Source organism: Onychomys torridus, chromosome X (assembly GCF_903995425.1).
Source record: "Onychomys torridus chromosome X, mOncTor1.1, whole genome shotgun sequence".
Lineage (NCBI taxonomy): Eukaryota > Metazoa > Chordata > Mammalia > Rodentia > Cricetidae > Onychomys > Onychomys torridus.
The window spans coordinates 67,918,248-67,938,754 of record NC_050466.1 but is presented as its reverse complement, the minus strand read 5'-3'; the positions used below and the strand labels follow the sequence as shown (position 1 = coordinate 67,938,754).

The 20,507-nt window shown below is 40.6% G+C and overlaps 1 protein-coding gene across 2 annotated transcripts; it reads right to left on the bottom strand.

Annotated features, from left to right (window-relative positions):
* Positions 1–16,097: 16,097 nt before the first annotated feature.
* Sat1 (spermidine/spermine N1-acetyltransferase 1) lies at positions 16,098–19,385 on the bottom strand. Of its 2 annotated transcripts, XM_036174469.1 has the most exons (6): positions 19,044–19,385; positions 18,744–18,795; positions 18,542–18,625; positions 17,020–17,121; positions 16,885–16,925; positions 16,098–16,632 (listed from the first exon to the last, which is right to left on the bottom strand). In XM_036174469.1, the coding sequence occupies exons 1-6, from the start codon at positions 19,107–19,109 to the stop codon at positions 16,462–16,464; spliced, it is 516 nt and encodes a 171-aa protein (XP_036030362.1). In that variant the 5' UTR covers positions 19,110–19,385; the 3' UTR covers positions 16,098–16,461. The 2 variants fall into 2 exon arrangements, with proteins under 2 accessions (XP_036030362.1, XP_036030363.1); XM_036174470.1 differs by lacking the exons at positions 18,542–18,625; positions 18,744–18,795; positions 19,044–19,385 and adding an exon at positions 18,068–18,535.
* Positions 19,386–20,507: the final 1,122 nt, after the last annotated feature.

Below are 20,507 nucleotides of genomic sequence, written 5' to 3'. Positions count from 1 at the left end.
AATGACAGTCTGGAATGCATAAATTGTGATGTAGGGTTCTGTGATAGAGGACAAAAAAACGGCAAACAAGAATCAAACAGCATGAGTTAAAACCTGCTTCAAAAACATTTGCATATGAATAAGTTTATTAAAAAATCAGTTAGGGGCCAGCCAGGTGGTTCAGCAGGTAAGAGCACTTGTTACCAAACCTGGTGACCTGAGTCTGATCCCCAGAAACCACATGATGGAAGGAGAGAACCAACTCCAAGATGTTTTCCTCTGACCTCCACACATGTGTCATGACACATGAACAGATAGAGACATACAGGCACACAGACACACACACTCACATTCACACAAATCATAAATAAATAAATAAATAAATAAATAAATAAAACTTTTCTTAAAAAATGGGAGCTATAGATATAGCTCAGTGATGGAATGCTTGCTTATTAGCATTTGTCAGGCCCTGGTTTCCATCACCAGTGCCACAAATTAATAATAATGATAATAAATGTTTTCAGTCAGCACAAATAATCCTCTTCCACCTTTAATAATCCAGAGACCATATTTGATATAATATTCTCCAAATATATGTGTGCATTTGTGTTCCTTGTTTATCTTCAGTAGTTAAACAAGAAAGGCAAAAAGCATTGTTGACGTTCTGAGAACACTATTTCCTTAACGGAAAGCAGAACTGCCAGTGTGTCACAAAGCAGACAAGGGAGCTCACTCGATGACGAAATCATGCTGACTCAGTTGTCTCAAATGTCAAATGAACATTTGTGTACAATTGTTTTAAAAAATTAAGTTGAAGCTGGGTGTGGTAGTGCACTCCTTCAGTCCCAGCACTCAGGAGGCAGAGACAAGCAGATCTCTTGTGAGTTCAAGGCCAGCCTGGTCTACAGAGTGAGTTCCAGGAAAACTAGGGCATTTACACAGAGAAAGTCTATCTTGAAAAAGCAATTAAGTTTACCTGGAGATCAGCTTGCTTTTCAGACAAAGTTGTGTAACTGGAATGGTGTGATCATGATTTAAAATGTATTCCAAGCATTTCTGACTTCTAGCTATGCTGTGTGAGGAAAGGCTGTGCTTTTGACCCTCTGCATTTCCCCCTTAGAAATGGGACACACTGGGGCTGGGTGTGCCCCTCAGTAGTAGAGATCTTCTATAGTATGAATCCTCAGAACCATTAAATGAAGGAACAGAAGGGTGAACGGGAGGGACTTACTGGATTTCCTGAAAGTTACATTAAACTGAGAATTAAACCAGGTATAGTGGCACATACTTGTAACCCTAGTATGGCAGAGATAGGAAGATCACAAGTTCCAGTCTAGCCTGTGCTACATAGTGAAACATTGTTTAAAGGAAAGAAAAAAGAAAAGAAAAGGGAAAGCTGAGAGCTAAGGAAAGGGAGTTAATTAAGTAAAGGAAATGGAGTTCTTCAAAGGAAATTATATTTAATAAACAGTCATTGAAGGACTGAATCTTTTTGAGTCATCAAACACCAGCTCCATGGGTGAAAGGATCCTCCAGAACTGAAGGCACAACTAGGGAAATGGAAACAACAAAGGGGCAGCTTTCAACTTTCAAGTTCATTGAATCTCCCAATAACTAGAACTTTGAAACAATGCTTAGAGCCACCATAGAAAGGAACTTCTCCATCACTGAATATAGGTAAATATAACACTGCCAAATGGAAGTCCTGCCTCCATGCAATGATTGTACTACTTCAATTACATTCAATTACTTTTCATACGTGCCTTAACTATATACTCTCTCACATGGATTTGGCTAATTAAAGTTCCCTTTGGGAGCTGGGCATACTATTGTATATGTCTAATTCCAGTACTTGGGAGGCTGAGGTAGGAGAATCAATAATACAAGGACAGCCTAAGTTACATAGTGAACTAAAGGCTGGCCTGAAATATATGAGAGACTGTATAAATAAGCAAATAAATATCAAACCAAGTTTTTTAAAGTTATGAAAATATTAGCTTTGTCTCTGCTCACCAAAAAAACTGTGGATCTAAGAGGCTAGAGAGATAGCTCAGTGGTTAAAATTACTCACTATTCTTCTAGAGGACCCAGATTTCGTTCCAGCACCCACATGAGGACTTACAACTCCAGTTCCAGGAGAGCAGACCACCAGTGCCAGTCATTCACATGGTATGCCTATAAACATGCAAACAAACACACATTAAAAAAATCAATAAAACTTGAAAAAATTGTGACCTAAAACTGACATGATTCTTTTTCAAGATATTATGTATTTATCTATTTAAAGTATATGTCTTCATGTGTATCTGTTCACCACCAGTATGCAGTGGTTCTTTCATTCCACTATGAGGGTCTTTGAAATAGAGCTCAAGACATTGGGCTGGACACGTGCCTTCTTTATCTGTTGAGCCATCTCACCTACCCTGAAGCTGACTTGATCCTTGACTTCATGGAGCTTGTCATCTAGCAGAACAGATGCTAATCTGGGAATTTCCCAAGTAATCAGCAGGTCCCACTGGGAAAAGTTCAGTGAAGGAAGTAGAATGAAAGAGGTGAGACAATGACACTTCAGTTGAAAGGAAAGCTAAGAGGCTCAGAAGGAAATCAAAAGCAAAGCCTCTTTATGACTTCTTGACTTTCTTTCTCCTGGTCCCCTTTCCTTATAAGGCAGGACGTAAAAAGTAGAATCCTCCCCAAGGTAAGATAGAGAAATGAAAACCCTCTCCCACAAAGCCAGCCATTTAACCTAGACGTGTTACTATGAAGTCCCTGCTTCTATGTGGTAAAGCTGGCCATGAAGACAATCTCTGACATAATCTTGGCTAATGTTAGGGCCATAACATTCTCGTTATAGGGCTGGTGAGATGACTCAGTGAGTAAGGGAGCTTACTACCAAGCCTAACAGCCTGAGTTTGAGCCCTAGAATTTACATGATGAAAGGAAAAGACCCACAAGTTGTTCTCTGTTCTCCACGTAGATGCTAGGGCATAACCCTAACCTATCCACCACTCCATCCTACCCTACTCCACCACCTCAACAAAACCAAATGAATGTAAAGTTGGGTGTGGTGGCACAAGCCTCTAATCTCAGCATTCAGGGGGGCAGAGGCAGAGGCAGACAGATTTCTGTGAGTTCAAGGTCAGCCTGATCTACAAAGCAAGTTCCAGACCAAACAGCAAGATGTGTACTGTGAGACCCTGCCTTAAAGATAGATAGATAGATAGATAGATAGATAGATAGATAGATAGATAGATAGATAGACAGATAGATGAAATATTTCCATTCTAGAAGGGATCATTCTCTGTACCCAGAAGAAAGAATATTTCGCAAAAAGAGAAAGAAAAATCTGAATGGACAGGACTTGTTGGTGCCCCCCCTCATGAGAGTATCTACTACTAGCTTGTATCATTTTTGTTTAGCTATAGTTATATGTTATTATACTTCATCTAATTTAAACATAAACATGGATCTTGTGTTGTGGTAGATGCCTATAAATCTCCACACTGGAGTTGGGGTGAAACAAGGCAATAGGATTACATGTTCAAGGCCTGCCTGAGCTACATAGTGAGATTCCATCTAAAAAAAAAAAACAAAAAAGAGAGAGAGAAAATGGGCAGTTTTCCTCAAGTCTTTGGGTCTTCAATTCTCAAGCTCTTTCATATGCAAAAGTTTAGTTTAAATAACTTTGTTCTCACAGTGTGGGTGGAAGAAGGAGGATCAAAAGTTCAAGGCCAACTTTGGCTACTTGAGATGCCATCTAAAAAAGCAAAACAAATGAAAACAACAAAACCCAAGACTCAAATCCAAATATACTATGGTTTTCTCATTTGACTTTTCTTTTCTTATGTGACACTTATGTATGATACATAAGGGAAGGTCACACCCCAAGCCTACTTTCTTTTTTCCAGTGGCCCCTTCATGGAAAGTAGAGTGAATAGTATTCAGTGGTTGTTATTCCAGAAAGATCATGTAGTGCTCATTAAAAATAAGCTCTCAAAGGTCATCCTTAGTAGAATTGACTAAAGAAACAAACTGTTCTAAATCTTTCCCATATGAGCTGGAACATATGAACTGAAAGGCTAGTTTTAAGAGGTAAATCTCAAGTAATTATTGTCTGGACCAAAAGATTGTGGATATTTCATTAAAAGAAAGGCATTTTAAAAAAAGACTTTTTGTTGTTTCTTTGCTGCTTGTAAATGTCAACTTTAAAACATTGCTTCCTCTGTCTTAATCCAAATCTTGGTAAGCTATTCTTTCTCACAAGTCACTGGCAGGAAATCCCTACATTTAAAAAGGTGTTCTGATGGTGTTTTCCCACTGAGCTGCAGTTAAAAAGAATAATAAACCGTGAAATTCAAACCTAGGCCAATACACCCAGAAAAACACCAACACAATAATATCGTCTGCCAAACTTGTTTAGCAAGTTTCAGCTGGAGGTTAATGAAAACCTGCTTGGAAACACAGCCTGCAAGGGACCTGGCTACTGAGACAGTTCCCTCCAGAGCTTTCCCCTCCCCACTTCCCTGGATTCCAATGGAAACACTGCCTCAGCATTCCATTTGGTCTGGATAAGACCACAGGTCTGTGACGAAGGAATAGTCTCCCTGACCTCCACCTCCAACCCGTTGGAAAAATAGGAGAGGAGACAGAGGGAGAGAAGGAGAGAGGAGGAAAGATAGAGGGAGGGAGGGAGGGAAAGAGGGATAGGGATAGTGAGAGAGAGACAGACCAGACACAGAGACAGATAGACAGACACAGAGAACATCATTAAGCAGTTTCACTCCTCTGGGAGGTGGGGTGGGATTTAGGTGCCTGTCTGGGAGTTAGAGGCTGGAAGAATTTTCCCCAGCAGTTCAAAGTCTCCTTTGTCTTTTGATACTTTGGATTGAACTCCAGGGCCTGGCACATGGTTCTACCAGTGAATTACACACCCAGCCCACAAGTCTTTAGGTTGAAAGGGATAGGAGTAAGTGACATCATTCTGGACAGAAATCAATAGAATAGGAAAAGGTGGAAATGCAGCCCGATGTAACTGGCCTCTAAGAAAATATTTAACTGGTAGAATATTCTCGAATTTTAGCTGTATATTCTGTCAGAAGTTACCGCTATTATTCCTTTTGTCCAAGCTTATTCAGAGTGATAGTTAGCTAACATCCTCCTGATGGTGGACAAGCATTTGTGCCATGTGCAGGAAACAAGGCCTGGTATAATTATAACATAATGCTATAACAACATTGCTCAAGATTGCCTCAGGGCTGCCAGAGTACATAATAACCATCTCACTGACAGGCATTTGGATGATTATTAGGGTTGGATCTTGGCTGAGTATCAAGTTTTGAAGCCAGAGGAACTGGAAAATGATTTTTATTTTTTAACTGCTTGGAGGCTTTTGTGGATCATTTAGAGAAAAAAATTGTGTCTAATATCAACACTCAGATATAATTCAAGAACATGAACACAAAGTAGGATGGTTTGCTTGTGTGGCCCTGAGTTTTGTCTTTAGCAGAAAACTAAAACTTTCTTGCAGAGTCCTCAAATGTGGAGGTATGAGGTCCACATCCCACCTGGTGCCTCCAGCCTTGTAATACATAAGCAAAAGTTTTTCAGAGAAAGTGTCTCAACTCTAAAGCACTAGCAGTATTTGATGACAAAAGGCCACCATGGGCTGACATGATTCCTGAAGTATATATGGATTCCTGCTGCCCCTTTTTCTTTGTTGTTGTTGTTCTGAGGGCTTATTTATTAATTTTAATTTGTTTCAGTGAAAAAAATCTTAATATAATGTATTTTATTCAGGTTCTCCCTCAGAAAATTCATCCCAGATCCTTCCTACCCCCATACCCACTCAACTTTATGTTCTCTGTTGAAAACAGAAAAAAACAAAAACCACAAAATTTAAAATAAAAATAAAAAAGCAAAAGACTGGTAAAACAAAAAAATACAAAAACAAAGCAAAATGAGACAAAAAAACTACAAAATTACCATTGAGTTTGTTTTGATTTGGCACTTCTCAGACATGGGGCCTGCTCTGAAGAGTGGCTAATATACCCAGTGAGACTCCATTGGAGAATACTGATATTTCCTTTGCCATTGGATATCAATTGTAGATAGAATCTTAGTTAGGGGCAGGAGCCTGTGTCTATTTCCCCCATCCCAGTGCTGGGATCCCATCTGCCTTGAACCTGTGCAGGCCCTTTGTGTGCTGCCAAGGTCTCTGCGAGTTCACATGTACATCAGTCCTGTTGTGTCTGGATGATGCTGTTTCCTTGACCTCTGGTTCTTATAATATCCCACCTTCTCTTTCGCATAGTTCCCTGAACCTTGATGGGAAGCGTTGGATGGAAAAATCCCACTTTAGATTGAGTGCTCCAAAATCTCTCACTTTCTGTGCATTGTCCAGTTGTGGGTTTCTGTGTTATTTCCCATCTGCTGCAAGAAGCTTCTCGGATGATGCCTGAGTGAGACATTGCTCTATGGGTACAGCAGATGTCATTTTATTGCCATGTTCCTTTAGCAGAATAATAGTACTAGATTTTCCCCTAGGTTCATGATCTATTTAGTCTCAGGTTCTTGGCCACTTGAGCTGTAGATGTAACCGTCTTGTTAAATAAGAAACACAGAGCCAGTTGCAGAGGTAAAAACCAAGAGATCAAAGCAATAGCAGAGAGCCTTACTCTTCACTGCTTCTGCTGTCTTTCCTCTCTGCAAGAGACCTACTTCTGTGTGTCCTGTCTTTTTTATAGACTTTATGTTCTGTTTTCTCATTGGTTGTAAACCCAGCCACATGACCTCCTCATCACTGCCTGTCTATTGGTATTGAGATTAAAGGTGTGTGTCTCCATGCTGGCTGTGTCCTTGAACACACAGGGATCTACCTAGCTCTGCCTCCCAAGTGCTGGGATTAAAGGCGTGTACCACCACCACCACCACCACCACCACCACCACCACCACCACCACTCTGCTAGGGCTTGCTCTGACCTCAAGGCAACTTTATTAACATACAAATAAAGTCACATTTCAATACAAATAAAATATCACTATACTTGAGCAGTATCAGATATGGGTTCAATCTCATGGACTGGGCCTTGTATCTAATCAGAAAGTGGTTGGTTGTTCCCATAACATTTGTGCCACTGTTGAGCCAGGATATCTTGCAGGTAGGTCATTGTTGTAGGTCACAGGGATTGTGACTGGGAGATATTGATAATTTCCTTTCTCCTCCTGTAGCACGCAGAGAGAGTACTTTCTGGCACAAGGAATGCTAGTCAGTATTGGTGAAGTTTCTTGTTGGATACAAACTGGACTCCTCCACATTTGTTAACATAAGTGATCGTTCTCAGCAGTAGGAACTTAGCATCAGGTTGTGAAATATAACAAATAACCTTGACAATAGCTTGTGGTTTGGGGGTTTCTATGTGACCCATTTGGCTAAAAACTCAACAACGTGATCCATTCCTGGCACTGGAGTTTTACTCAGTGGCATAAGATGTCCAGTTAGGGAATTGACTCCCCTCTTACTTGGTGACTCTATTTAGATTCCTGTCATATATGTGTGTACTTTAAGAAGCTTCTACAGTAGTAGGTTTCCATATGGTTTTTCAAAAGGTCTCTAGTGTTAGTCACCCCTCCCCCACATTCCCTACTTTACCCTTCTCTTCTATCTCTCTCCCTACTGAATCCTATTCTAGTTTCCCCTTTGTCTCTCCATAACAATACATTCTATTTCCCCTTCCTTGGGAGGTCCTCCCCTGCCACACTGGTCCCTTTCTCCATGGGTATTCAGACTGTAACACACCTATTAAAGGCTTAAAAGCTAACAACTACATAAAAGAGAAAACATACAATGTCTGTCTTTTGGGGTCTGAGTTACCTCACTCAGGATTTTTTTTCTTAACCCCATCCATTAACTATGAATTTCATAATTTCATTTGTAATAACTGAATAATATTCAATTGTGTAAATATACCACATTTGTATTATCCATTTATCAGTTGATGGACATCTAGGCTATTTCCATTTTCTAGCTATTATAAATAGAGCAGTAATGGACATAGATGAACAAGTATGTCGTAAGAAGGGTGTAGAGCTCTTTGGGTATATGCTCAAGTGAGGTATAGTTGGATCTTGAGGTACATCAAGTTACATCTTCTTGAGAAAAAAACTACATTTTTTCTCTTTTTTTTTCTTTTATTCTTTTTGGTTTTTCAAGACGAGGTTTCTCTCTGTAACAGCCCTGGCAGTCCTGGAACTCATTCTGTAGACTAGGCTGGCTTCATACTCAGAGATCCACCTGCCTCTGCCTCCTGAATACTGGGATTAAAGGTGTGCACCACCACTGCTTGACTGCTTGGCTCCATTTATTTTCATAGTGGCTGTACAACTTTGCACTCCTACCAGCAATAAATAATTGTTCTCCTTTTCATGCATGCTCACCAGCATGTGTTGTCATTTGTTTTGTTGATCTAAGAAGAAATCTCAATGTAGTTTTAATTTTCATTTCCTGGTGGCTAAAGATGCTGAACTTATTTTATGTACATATTGATTTTGTATAAGTGAGTGTTTATCCTGATGCTTGTCTGTACTGTATGCATGAAGTACACTCATAAGCCAGAAGAGTGCTAGAGAGCTCTTAGATCTGGAATTATGAAGAGTTGTGAGCTGTCATGTGGGTGCTGGGAACCAAACATTGGTACTCTCGAAGAGCAGTGAATTCTCCTAACTACTGAGCTATCTTTCCAGCCCTTCCTGCTTATATATTCATAAAATAGAAGTGTTACTTAGAGAAGATTAAATGACACAATCCACATGTAACATTTGAGATGTAGAAAGTATCCTACAACTTTTAGATTTTTTTCAGGCATGGTAATGCATACTTATAATCCTAACACATGGGAAGCTGAGGCAGGATTGCCACAAGCCTGAACTGCATACTAAGTTCAAACCGAGCCTGGGATATATAGTGAGACTGTCAAGGAAGGGAGGAAAGAAGGAAGGAAGGAAGGAAGGAAGGAAGGAAGGAAGGAAGGAAGGAAGGAAGAAAGGAAGATTTTTAAGGTTCTTTTTTTCAATTGGCTTATGAATATTAAATGGAAGTCTCTTGAATGATATTAAATTTGATTTCTATTTCTGTTTCTTTCTAAAATAGATTTCCCTGTCACATGTACTTAATAAATGTTTATAAAATGGTCACTATGCTATGCAAAGATTGGGGCCCTGAGGAAACAAAGATTGTGGAACATGGTTCCTGCTTCCTAGAATACTTACAGTCAGGAAAAGTAAACATTTTTGTTCATTCATACTGAGGGCAGGTTATTTTTCAGGGAAGAAGAAGACTAACAAGAAAGAAGCAAGAAGAGGTAGTGGATCAGAGGGAATGAATAAGAACAAAGTATAATGATATATACATATAAAAAGGCCATAATAGGTTGGATGTGGTGGAGCATGCCTTTAATCCCACTCAGGTGGGAGAGACAGGTATGTCTCTGTTAGTTGAGGCCAGCCTGGTCTAATTAGTAAGTACCAGGCCCTCCAGGAACATGTAGGGAGACAAAAAAGAGCCAGGATCCAGTTTACATTTTTTTGACTCAAAGTCAAATGTTCACCAGACCCAAAGTGCTTCTGAACTGTGTCCCTTCCAACAAAAAGAACTGTTGTTATGCACTAATTTAGCTGGTTTAATTTTTTTCTGGCGTTGCCACTTTTTTGTTTATTTGTTTTTGTGTTTATTTGTTTGTTTGTTGAGATGAAGGCTTTTGATGTAACCTGGGCTGGCACTGAACTATTGATCTTGCTTTAGTCTCCAGAGCAGTACAGGTGTGTGTCCACACACTCAGCTGATTTAGCTCTTTTGAAATGTTGTTCCGGATTTGCTGAAAGAAAGGAAACAGTTGAGTACCAGGTGAAAGGCAGATCTGACCTACAGCCTGGAACATTCCATCAGTAAGCCTGAAGTGAGTGCCCCAATTCAGAGTCTCCATTGACAAGGATCTCCTTGCTGTGCCTCTGACATTATCAAAACAGAGAGCTGTGAACACCACCTGCTCTCAACAAATGTTGTTTCCCCCTGGGAACCTCTGAAACTCGAAATGACCAAGCCATTGATGTCAGGTTTGAGGAAGGAAATGGACAAGATGAGCCTGGGACAACTTAAGAGCAGGAAGCTCGCCAAGGCTTCTGACGTCATTTCCAAAGGACTCTGGAACCAACTTAAAGAACCTTTCAAAGAGTGTTTAGGGAAATCTGAGGTTTGGTATGAAAAATAATAGCCATTAATTAAAATACAGGAATGCTAAGTATCTAAAAGAAAAAAAAATGTCTAATTGAAAGATGCTAGAGAATGTGGTCATTCTTTTGAAAATTAGGAAATAAAAGGAAAGAAGTGAGGATTTGTTCTGAGCGAGCTGTAACTCAGCGTAAAAAAAACACAGGATGAGGAATGACTGAAATAACTTATCACCATTTTGTAACTCTCTAATGAATCACCGGCTTACATGTTGATAGTCACTAAGCCCTCTAGCAACTCAAAAAGAAATGTCAACCATCACTGGCCTCTTGATGGGAAAATGTCACCTAACAACAATTCTTGACTACACACAAACACACAAAAGCCAAATCTGAATCTGATGAAAAATTACCTCTTCCCTTTCCTGTTTTTGCTAAAAAGGAAAACTGAGACCCCATGCATTACCAGTACACATTTTACCATTGTGCTACCTCTCTGGCCCCCTGATACTTCATCTTAAACTAATAAAAAAAGATAACTTTGCATAATGCTTACTTATAATGTTATCTCTCAAACTTGAGTAACATGAGCCACTTTAAAGGAACTATAATTCTCACAGACACTCAGTATTAATTAGAATTATTTCATGTGACTATAAACATACAACTAGATATGAATATTTTATATCTACTGTTCCCCATACAAGTGTAAAAATATACGTTTCAAGATTTATTGTGTGTGCATGCTATGTCTGTGCAGGTGCCCATGGAGGTCAGAAGAAGTTGTCAGAATCCCCGAAATTGGATCACAGGTGGTTGGGAACTACCCAACATAGGTACTGGGAATTGAACTCAAGTCCTCTGAAAAAGCAGCAAAACTGATGGGCCATCATTCCAGTTCCTAAACCAATATACAGTTACATGTCAATAGAAATAAAACTACTGAGTGAATAAAATTCAAGTGAACAACATTGATTCAAAGAGAGGGGAGACGTTTTGCTGAAAGGAAGTTGTTGCTTAGCAAGGATCATGGTGCTGACTGCTGAGGGAGATATTCTGTGGATTCCCTACCCTTTGGAACATTGGGATGCTTCAGCTTTCCCAAAGTATCCTTCTCTAAAACACTTGAGAAGGTTCTCCATCACGCAGTGTGTTATGACTCACTTGTTTTTTCCTTGGAGATAGCTTCCTGTTAACTTTGTGGTCCTAAGATGGTCAGCATGAACATGACCTGAAAAGGTTACATTTCAGTTATAAATTGGACTCTGGTCCAAGCTGATTACCCAGACTGGTGAGTCTCAGCTGTATCCTCACTTTGGGATTCACATTAAAATTTCAGTAAATTAGGGGCAGTGACACAGTAGCCATCAAGTCTGGTGACCTGAGTACAACCCCTGGAACCTGTAGTGTGGAAGGAAAGAGCCAACTCATGAAAGTTAACAGGGAGACCGTGTCTCAATTGATAAAGAAGGAAATAATAATAATCCCTACCAAATAGGGTATTTGTGAGAATTATATAAGATAATAATGTATGTACTGTTAATCTTAAACCGAGTATGGGGAACAAGCTTGCAATCCTAGTACTTGGGAGACTGAGACAAGGGGGAATCACAAGGTTAAGGCTAGCCAGGATTGTACAGGGAGTCCCTGTCTCAAAAAAAGCAAAAAGAGAGTCTGGAGAGATGGTTAAGAACTTTTGGTGCTATTCTAGAGGTCCTGAGTTTTGTTCCCAGCACTTACATTCAGCTTACAATTGCCTATAACTCTAGCCCCAAGGGATTTAATGCCCCCTTCTGACCTCTGTGGGTACCTGCACTCACATATGTATATACACACATAATACATACACATAAAAACATTACACTTAGTGCCTGATTAGAGAACATTAGCTCTTATTAGTTATTGTGTTGATAACTAGCAGGAGGGAAGTTATTGAAACATTTTATTGGGCATATTAAGACCACAAAAAGAAATAGCTAATAGGAAATAGGATGGTGGGAGAGGCACTATTATGAGGCAGGACATCTATCTGGTGGCCTTTTATAAGTGGGACAACAAATGTGTTGATCATGGAAGTTGGTTCAATAAAGGTGTGGGCTGTCAGTCTGAACTTACTGGATTGATGCCAGACTGGAAGCACAAAGAAAAAGGATGAGAAGGAAACACAAGGTCACTCTGAGGTGACACAGGAAGAGATGATGAGGGAGAAAGAAAACACGATGGTACTATTAACACAAATGAGATTTTAGCAGACATGGCTGTCTGTGACTCAGAGAGAAGTAGAGGTACTGGGAGAGGGAGAAGGAGAGAGAGAGAGGGAGGAAAAGGAAGAGGGAGAGAGAGGCAGAGGAGAGGAAAAAGGAGAGGAGAAAGGGAGAAAGAGAAAGGGAGAGGGAGGAGAGAAACATGGAGAGGAGGCCTGTCACTGTAAGGGGTGAAGATAGTTCACTCCTAGCAAATGATGATGGGTGGTTTCCAGGACATAGCAAACCCTATCAGTCACTGCTTGCCTCGAGAAACAGTAATTAAGTATCCTCTATTTTGAGCCCTGTTGGAAGCCAGTGGAAAGGAAGGGGTAAGAAAAAGTCTAGAGTGTTTGTGGGTCATAAGGTCAGCTCTTTTCTGAATTGTCTCTTTTGCAGTTCTATGAAAGTGACTCTACTCTCAAACCTTAGAAGGACCAGTCCATGGAATCTAAATATCATGATCTGAGAGTCTTGTTCAAATGATGATAAACCATGGCTCTGTTGTCAATCCTATAGTTTGATCAGTAGTGAGATGCTTCATTGCTGACTATTCAGAAACAAATACATCTTATCTCTTGCTTTAATAGTATAAAAAATTATGAGTTTTTGTACACCTTTGAGGACACCATAAATGGAGCAAATAAAAGCTGTTTAGAAAAGAAGTAAACACCAAAATATCTTGATGTGATAAATGGAAAGTCCTTACCCTTGAAATACTATCCCTTTCAAATGATGGTGCTGGGCATAATTTTTAGTAGAGATAATTTGAAAGTAATCTTTTGGGATTTTTTTAGGTTTATTTTTATTTTGTGTGTTTGAATGTCTTGCCTGTGTGTATGTCTGCATATCATATGAATGCAGTGCTCATACTGGACAGAAGAGAGCATTGGATTCCCCCTAGAACAGGAGTTAGAGATGTTTGTGAGCCACCACATAGGTGCTGAGAATTGGAATTTGGTTCTTTATAAGTGCCTTCTGTTTGCTTTTTTGACACAACGTCTCATGAAACACAGGCTGGCCTCAAGCTCACTATGTAGCCAAGGATGACCTTCAATTCCTGATCCTCCTGACTCTGCCTCCCAAGTGCTAGGATTACAAGTATGCACCAACACATTCATCTTAAGGTTATCTTATTATTATTTTTAATGAAAGAGCTCACATTATAGCCCATGCTGTCCTTGAACTCCAGTGTACAGGTTATCTTTACAGAAGTATTGTTTACACAGATTTTTTTTCTTTTAGGCTTATCATTGCATGTTGTTTATTTGTAGATAATTTCCTCATAACCTGTTTTTTATCCACATATTGACTTTAAGCTTACATATATTAATTTATTTCTCTCTTCCTTCCTTCCTTCTTTCCTCCTTTCCTTCCTTCCTTTCTCCCTCCCTTTCTTCCTTCCCCTCTCTCTTTCTTTCTTTCTTTTTCTTTCCTTATCTTTTGGCAGGGGGAGATGTTTCACGACAAGGTTTCTGGCTGTCCTTGAATTCACTTTGTAGACCAGGCTGGCCTCATACTAACAGAGATCTGCCTGCTCCTACCTCCTGAGTGCTAAAATGTGTGCCACCACTGCCCAGCATAAATTTCTTTTTTGAGATGGCTTACTATGCTGCTCAGGTTGACCTCTGTAGCACAAACTGTTAGACGGTCTTATTAATAAAAACAAACCCGGAGCCAAGTATTGGGGTGAATGCTGGAAGATCAGAGAAACAGAACAAGCCACAGCTTCCTCACCACGCCAATTCCTCAGCTGATCCTGTTTCCTCAGACTGGAAGCCTCTGTGTTCTCATCCAGAATGGGCCTCAGGTGAACTGCTGCTGAAAGCCTAAAAGCTTAACCAGGCTCTAGTTCCTGGTCCTCGTGCCTTATACACCTCTTTGCTCCCTAATATCACTTCCTGGGATTAAAGGTGTGTGTCACTATGCCTGGCTGTTTCCAGTTTGGCTTTGAACTCACAGAGATCCAGATGGATCTCTGCCTCTGGAATGCCAGGACTAAAGGCATGTGCTACCACTGCCTAACCTCTATGTTTAATATTGTGGCTGTTCTGTTCTCTTACCCCTAGATAAGTTTATTGGGGTGCACAATATATCAACTACAGACCTCATGGGTGAAAAGTGATCCTCCTGCCTCAGCCTGTCAGTTGAAGTTACAGGCATGTGTTCCTGTGCCCAGATGGTTTTTTGTTATTGTTGATTTGTTTGTTTGCTTTTAAGACAAAGCCGCCTTGTGTAGGCCAGACAGGACTCAAACTTGAACACTTGCCTCAGTCTCCCTAGGTGTGCATTACTGTGCCTAGCTCTGTAGCTGTTTGGAAAGAAGTATCACTATAACTGAGTTGAATATTAATTGTACTGATGGGGGTCTGAGTTTCTAGATTTTTATTTTTAAGGGATTCCTCTAAAGTGTGAACCAAAATTTCACAATTGCTTATGTCTTTCCAACACAATGTCTTTAAGATGTTAAGACAAAAGATCAGATTGTAACTCACGGGGTTAATTTATTCATATATTTAACCACAGTCAGCATGTAGTTGTTTTCCTCTGAGGCCCAGTTTCCAAAACACAACCTTCAAAATATTTTCCTTCTTCACAAGGCTCTTTGTGTTCAGTTAGCCTTTGATTTTTGCCAGCAGTTCTGTTATTGCCATCCAGGCAGGACCTGGCTGAGAACTTACTTTGTATGCCTGTTTTCATGACATGCTGAGCCACCATTAAACCCCAAAGCATTACATGAAATGCACAATCACAAGTTTCTATACTGCTGCCTTCTAATCTAGAATGGTATAACAAAAACTAAACCAAAGGAATATAGAACCAAATCTGTTTCCGTGGAAGAGTTGAGTATCTCCTACTGCTTTACAGGTATCCTATAACTGCTTTTGGAAAACACTAATGTTGGACACTACTTTTCAGTGATTCTTAACAATGATCATTTTTTATAATTGTGCAAATTGGTGCGTTTGGGAATGCAGGTCAATATAATGAGTAATTAAAGTTCACAGATCTAAGAAAACAGTCTTTTCCCTTTGCTTTATTAAAGGCCCCTTTTCAGTTCCTGAGAAAAGTATTTGCTTACTTCTCCCTAGTGGTTTGAAAGACTCCTATTGTGTCTTTACTGTAGAAGGACATTATGTTAACACAGTACCTCAAGCTCACTCTCTGTAAATGATGCCAATTCATCTGATTTGCTTGAGATAAACTTATTGTTTATCACTTTTTAAAGTTGTAATCTTCTCATTAGAAAAACCAAAAAAACGGCTTTTTACCCCTGCTTGATTAGTCGAATGACCCACTTAAGTTTTATTTCAAAAAGCATTTTGTGTGGGATGAGGTCATTGGGGACAAGATGTTTTTTTCCTGATTTTCAGTGTTTCATAAATCCACCTTCACATTTTATTTGTACAACAATGGGCTTATTCATTATGTGCATCACTCGGTTTCTTTCTTTCCTTCCCAACCCACTTTCTCCCCACCCCCTTCTTTATTTTGTGGCACCAGGGAAGAAACCCAGTATATTGCAAACACCAGGCAACCTCTACCATTGATGTTCACCAGCTCCTGAGAACTGTTGAAGGGGTATTTTGATTTTATATATTATTTTGGTTACAAGAAAAGTGAGTAAGACGGGACTAGTAAAAATGCTTATGCTGAAAAGTTAAATCAAAGAGTAGTTTATTAAAAAAAAAGAATCAAAACAGAAACTCTAAGTACCAGTGTGTACATTGTACACATTTAAATGACTCACAAGAATGAAGTTTTGTTTTTCATATATAGTAAGATCACACCACCTGGTTGTTTATCAAAAGATGTTCAAGAATTCTGCCTCCAAACCACATACATGACTGCCATTTTAAACAGACTGCATTTCAAACATGCAACAACGCCACTGGTAATAAAGCTTTGGAATGGGTGCTCATGCTATTATTTCACTACAAACAAGATAGAAAGCAAGGTAAGTTGAGAATTTATTCTAAAATATAATGGAGGTTGTCATCGTCTACCCCAGCACTCCTCACTCCTCTGCTGCCATTTTTAGCAAGTACTCTTTGTCAATCTTGAAGAGCCTCCATCCCTCTTCACTGGACAGGTCAGAAGCACCTCTTCGTTTGTAGAAGTTGATAGATGGTTCATTCCATTCTGCTACCAAGAAGTGCATACTGCTGCAGCGACACTTCATGGCAACCTAGGACAAGAGAGAAAACATAAGCCCAGTGATATTCCACCCACCTGCCAAGGCCCAATTTTGATTCATTCATTACAATAACCCAAAAACTCTTACAAATTCAGAAGCCTAAATCTAGGACAGCTGGGTATGTTGGGCCACAACTATAATCCCAGCACTAGGGAGGTGGAGACAAACTTGAGGCCAGCCAGGCCTACAATAATAAATACTATACCAGCCTGGGGTATACCAGTGAAATGTTGGCGAACATACCTGGCTTAGATTCTTCAAAATGTCTGATCCTATACCAAAGCCTAGAAGGAAGCAATACAATTTAACTTAGTCATTTTAATGCCATAGAACTCCAATTTCTCTTTAAACTGCCTCCAATCCCAAATTTAACTGTACCTCTGTAATCATTCATCACAAAGAAGTCTTCAAGATACAGTAACTTGCCAATCCATGGGTCATAGGTAAAATAGTACATGGCGAAACCAACAATGCTGTGTCCTGTAATAAGAGTGTCCCATGAGATACAGAGAAGAAAAACAAACCATTCAAGCTGTGTTGGCAGAATCAGAAGCCTATCATAGATTTTAAGAAAATATACATGCATGCATCACGGAATCAAGTAGCCATGAAGGGGACTGCCTCCTCATGTTTATTAGCAGAGTGCAGACCAATGATGGACGATCTCTCTGGTCTCAGACATGTATTTGCAAACAGCACACATTAGAGCTAGCTGAAGCTAGGCTACACCAGTGGGCTGGCCAGTCTGCAGTCTGCTGGACTCACACTCAGGAAGTGAGAACACTTTCATTACTTGCCAGAGCAAAACTGCCACGGACTTAAACTAAACACACAAATTATTCAAATCCTAATGACATACTGGTATGTCGGCTTGGCAAAAGTTGAGTTTACACAGCAGTTTAGAAGAGGAAATACTTGTAGTATACCAACTCTTGCTTCCTTACAGTTCAAACACCATGCCAAAATTACAAAGTTTACTTTCAGAACTTGCCTTCCCACACATACATTTCCAGTTTACTTTCCCCAATTTTTAAGGCAGGAGAAGTAGCAGTAACGAGAAACAGGTGTTACGTAACACCCACGTACTTTTAAAAGCTAACTCATCCCTTGGGTGTTCTGATTGCCCTCTAGCCTAGGGAACAGACGTCAGAAGAAAACTGAAGAAAGCATCCACCCAAACGACTTCCCCTTTTAGCCCTCTTCTGACCAGTCAACAAGGGTCACCAAAAAATATATATAAATAAAAATAAAAATTAAGAACAATTAAAAATTGACTCCCTCATGAGGAGTGTCAATTCAATTCCAAATGAAGGCAATGGTTGTAAATTAAACTTTCTAGTCATTTTCTATTTCTTTGCAAACAAACAGGAAGCGAATATAAGTTTCTGATCTACCATGTTTTAAGTGTGTGATAATAGGACCTTACCTCATTTATCATGATCATCTACTTTATTGTGTAAAGGATCTTTTAGTTACCTCCCCGCCCATCCATGTACACAGAAGGGCCATGTACATGGCGAAGCTAGAGACTGTAACCTGAGGATTGGGACAAATTAAAGAAAAAAATGTGATTTAACACAATTACAAAAAAAGGTTAGGTTAGGGTCAAACAAAAACCATTTTTATGAAACTGAATTACAATAAATGACATTATACCTAACTTTTCCGGGTTTCCACAGCAGTCTGATACTTGCTCAAACAGCTCTCTTAACCCGCCCTATTATAAAGTACAGCGCATACATTTTCTTTTTCCTCAGTCATTTGTACACTGGCTGGCTGTTATTTCTGGCCAACTTCTCAGTAACTTCTGCCCGTGTAGTCACGGGATCTGCACAGTAGACTCTACGATTTTGATACAACACTCGCTCACTCTGGCTTCTGGACAGGGAGAAGGCATTACCTTCAGGGGTCCAGTGCTCTTTAGGCACTTCTGCAACCAGGCAGTGGTAGAAGGGGTGCTCTCCAAAACCATCCTCTAGGAGATCTGTAACATGGGGGAGGGGGAGACAGTGTTGACTTTTGTAGGTGTCAGGAAACAGACAGCTTGTTTCCTCCCTGCCCTACTCCCACCCCCACCCCATCCCCCGCCACGACTTTGTTACCTTTCTCAGTTAACATTACTTGATCTTCCATGTATTCATATTTAGCCAGTTCCTGGGAATGATGCATACAAAAAGAAAAGACAATGAAAGTCCTGTCCAGTCCAGCCAGCTCACAGAAGGGGAAATGGGGCAGGCAGAGTCGGGTGGTGACTGGAGCGGAACCTGACCAGGGCTGGGGTTGGCCGGCTGAGAAAAGGGAATTACTGGCCAGGCAACATCTCAGAACCGAATATGTGGACTCCCAGGGAAACCGAGCCTCCCCCACCCTCTGCCCTAGGGAGAACCCGGCCTGTTCCCTACCTTGATCAGTCGCAGGATGTCACTGCAGTCGGAAGCAGTGGCTGGACGGATCTTGAATTTAGCCATTTTCGTCTTTTGCTTTTCTTCCCTTTGCGCACCAGGCCCCTGTACTTGAACAGCAGGAGGAGGTGGTTCCTCATTCGTCTCCCGGGAGCGTCCTCTTCTCAGTCAGGCTGGCACCATGACCCGGCGAACCTCAGAATAAGACAGAAAACTGGCAGACTTGCTTTAGAAAGCTGCGCAGTAAACTGGGGCAAGACCTTGCCTTTTAAGTCCGCAGAAGCTCCTCCCCCGGGGTTGTGAGACAAAGAGATCACAGCCAGTAAGGCTGCGAGTCCGTGGGAGCACCACCCTCTTTCCTGGGCACGGCCCACTTCCTGGCTCTCTCGTGACTGTGAAACCGATGGCGCAAATCGGGAGGGCGGGGCAGGGCGAGGCACGCCACAGCGAGCCTCGAGTCCTCTAGCGGCGCCTGGCGGACCCATCTAGGAAGCCTGAGTGCCCGCATGTGCCCTAGTAGTAACCTTGATAAATAGAGAATGAGGATTGCCTCTGTGACCCCCGACATTGCTGAGTAAAGCAAACTCACAAAACCTGGCTTTAGGAGATGACAGAAAGATTAGAGCAGCCATTCTCAAAGTGTGGCCCGGAGGTATAATTTTTTCCTTTTCCCCTTTTGTTGTAATTTTCCACAAGCAGTTCATTGCTGTGAGGTGATGTCATTGTTTTCATGACTAAAGGAGTGTGTGTGTGTGTGTGTGTGTGTGTGTGTGTGCGCGTGCGCGCGCGCGTGCGCGTGCGTGTGTTTGTATCTTTTTGTTTTGTTTTTGAGACAGGGTCTTTCTGTGTTGTCTTGGCTATCCTGGAGCTCACTGTGTACAACAGGTTGTCCCATATGGCCTGCTCTTCTTGTATTCTCTCGAATTTTCTAAGGTCAATTCTTAGGATAATTCAATTTATTTCCTTCTAGTTCTGTAGTTCTCAACCTGTGGGTGGAGACCTTGGGGGGGGGGAGGTCAAACAACCCTTTCACAAGGGTCGCCTAAGACCATCAGAAAATAGATATTTATATTATAATTCATAACAGTAGCAAAATTACAGTTATGAAGTAGCATCGAAAATATTTTATGGTTGGGGGTCACCACAACATGAGGTGTTAAAGGGTCGCAGCATTAGGAAGGTTGAGAACTGCTGCAATGGCTAGATTTAAATTTTCTTTTTTACTTTACCTTCCGTCTTAAACCTTTGTTCTTCACTGTGGACTTTCCTTCTGACTGAAGGATATACTTCATAATTTCCTTGATGAAAACTTTCTCAGTTTTGTGTGTTATGTATGTCATCTTACATTACTGAAGGATTTCTTTCACTGCTAATAGATTTTGAGGTTTGGAAGTGTTCTTTCATCACACTGATATCTGACCACCTCCTGTGTGAAAGCTGGTGTGACTCTTATTTGCTCCAGTC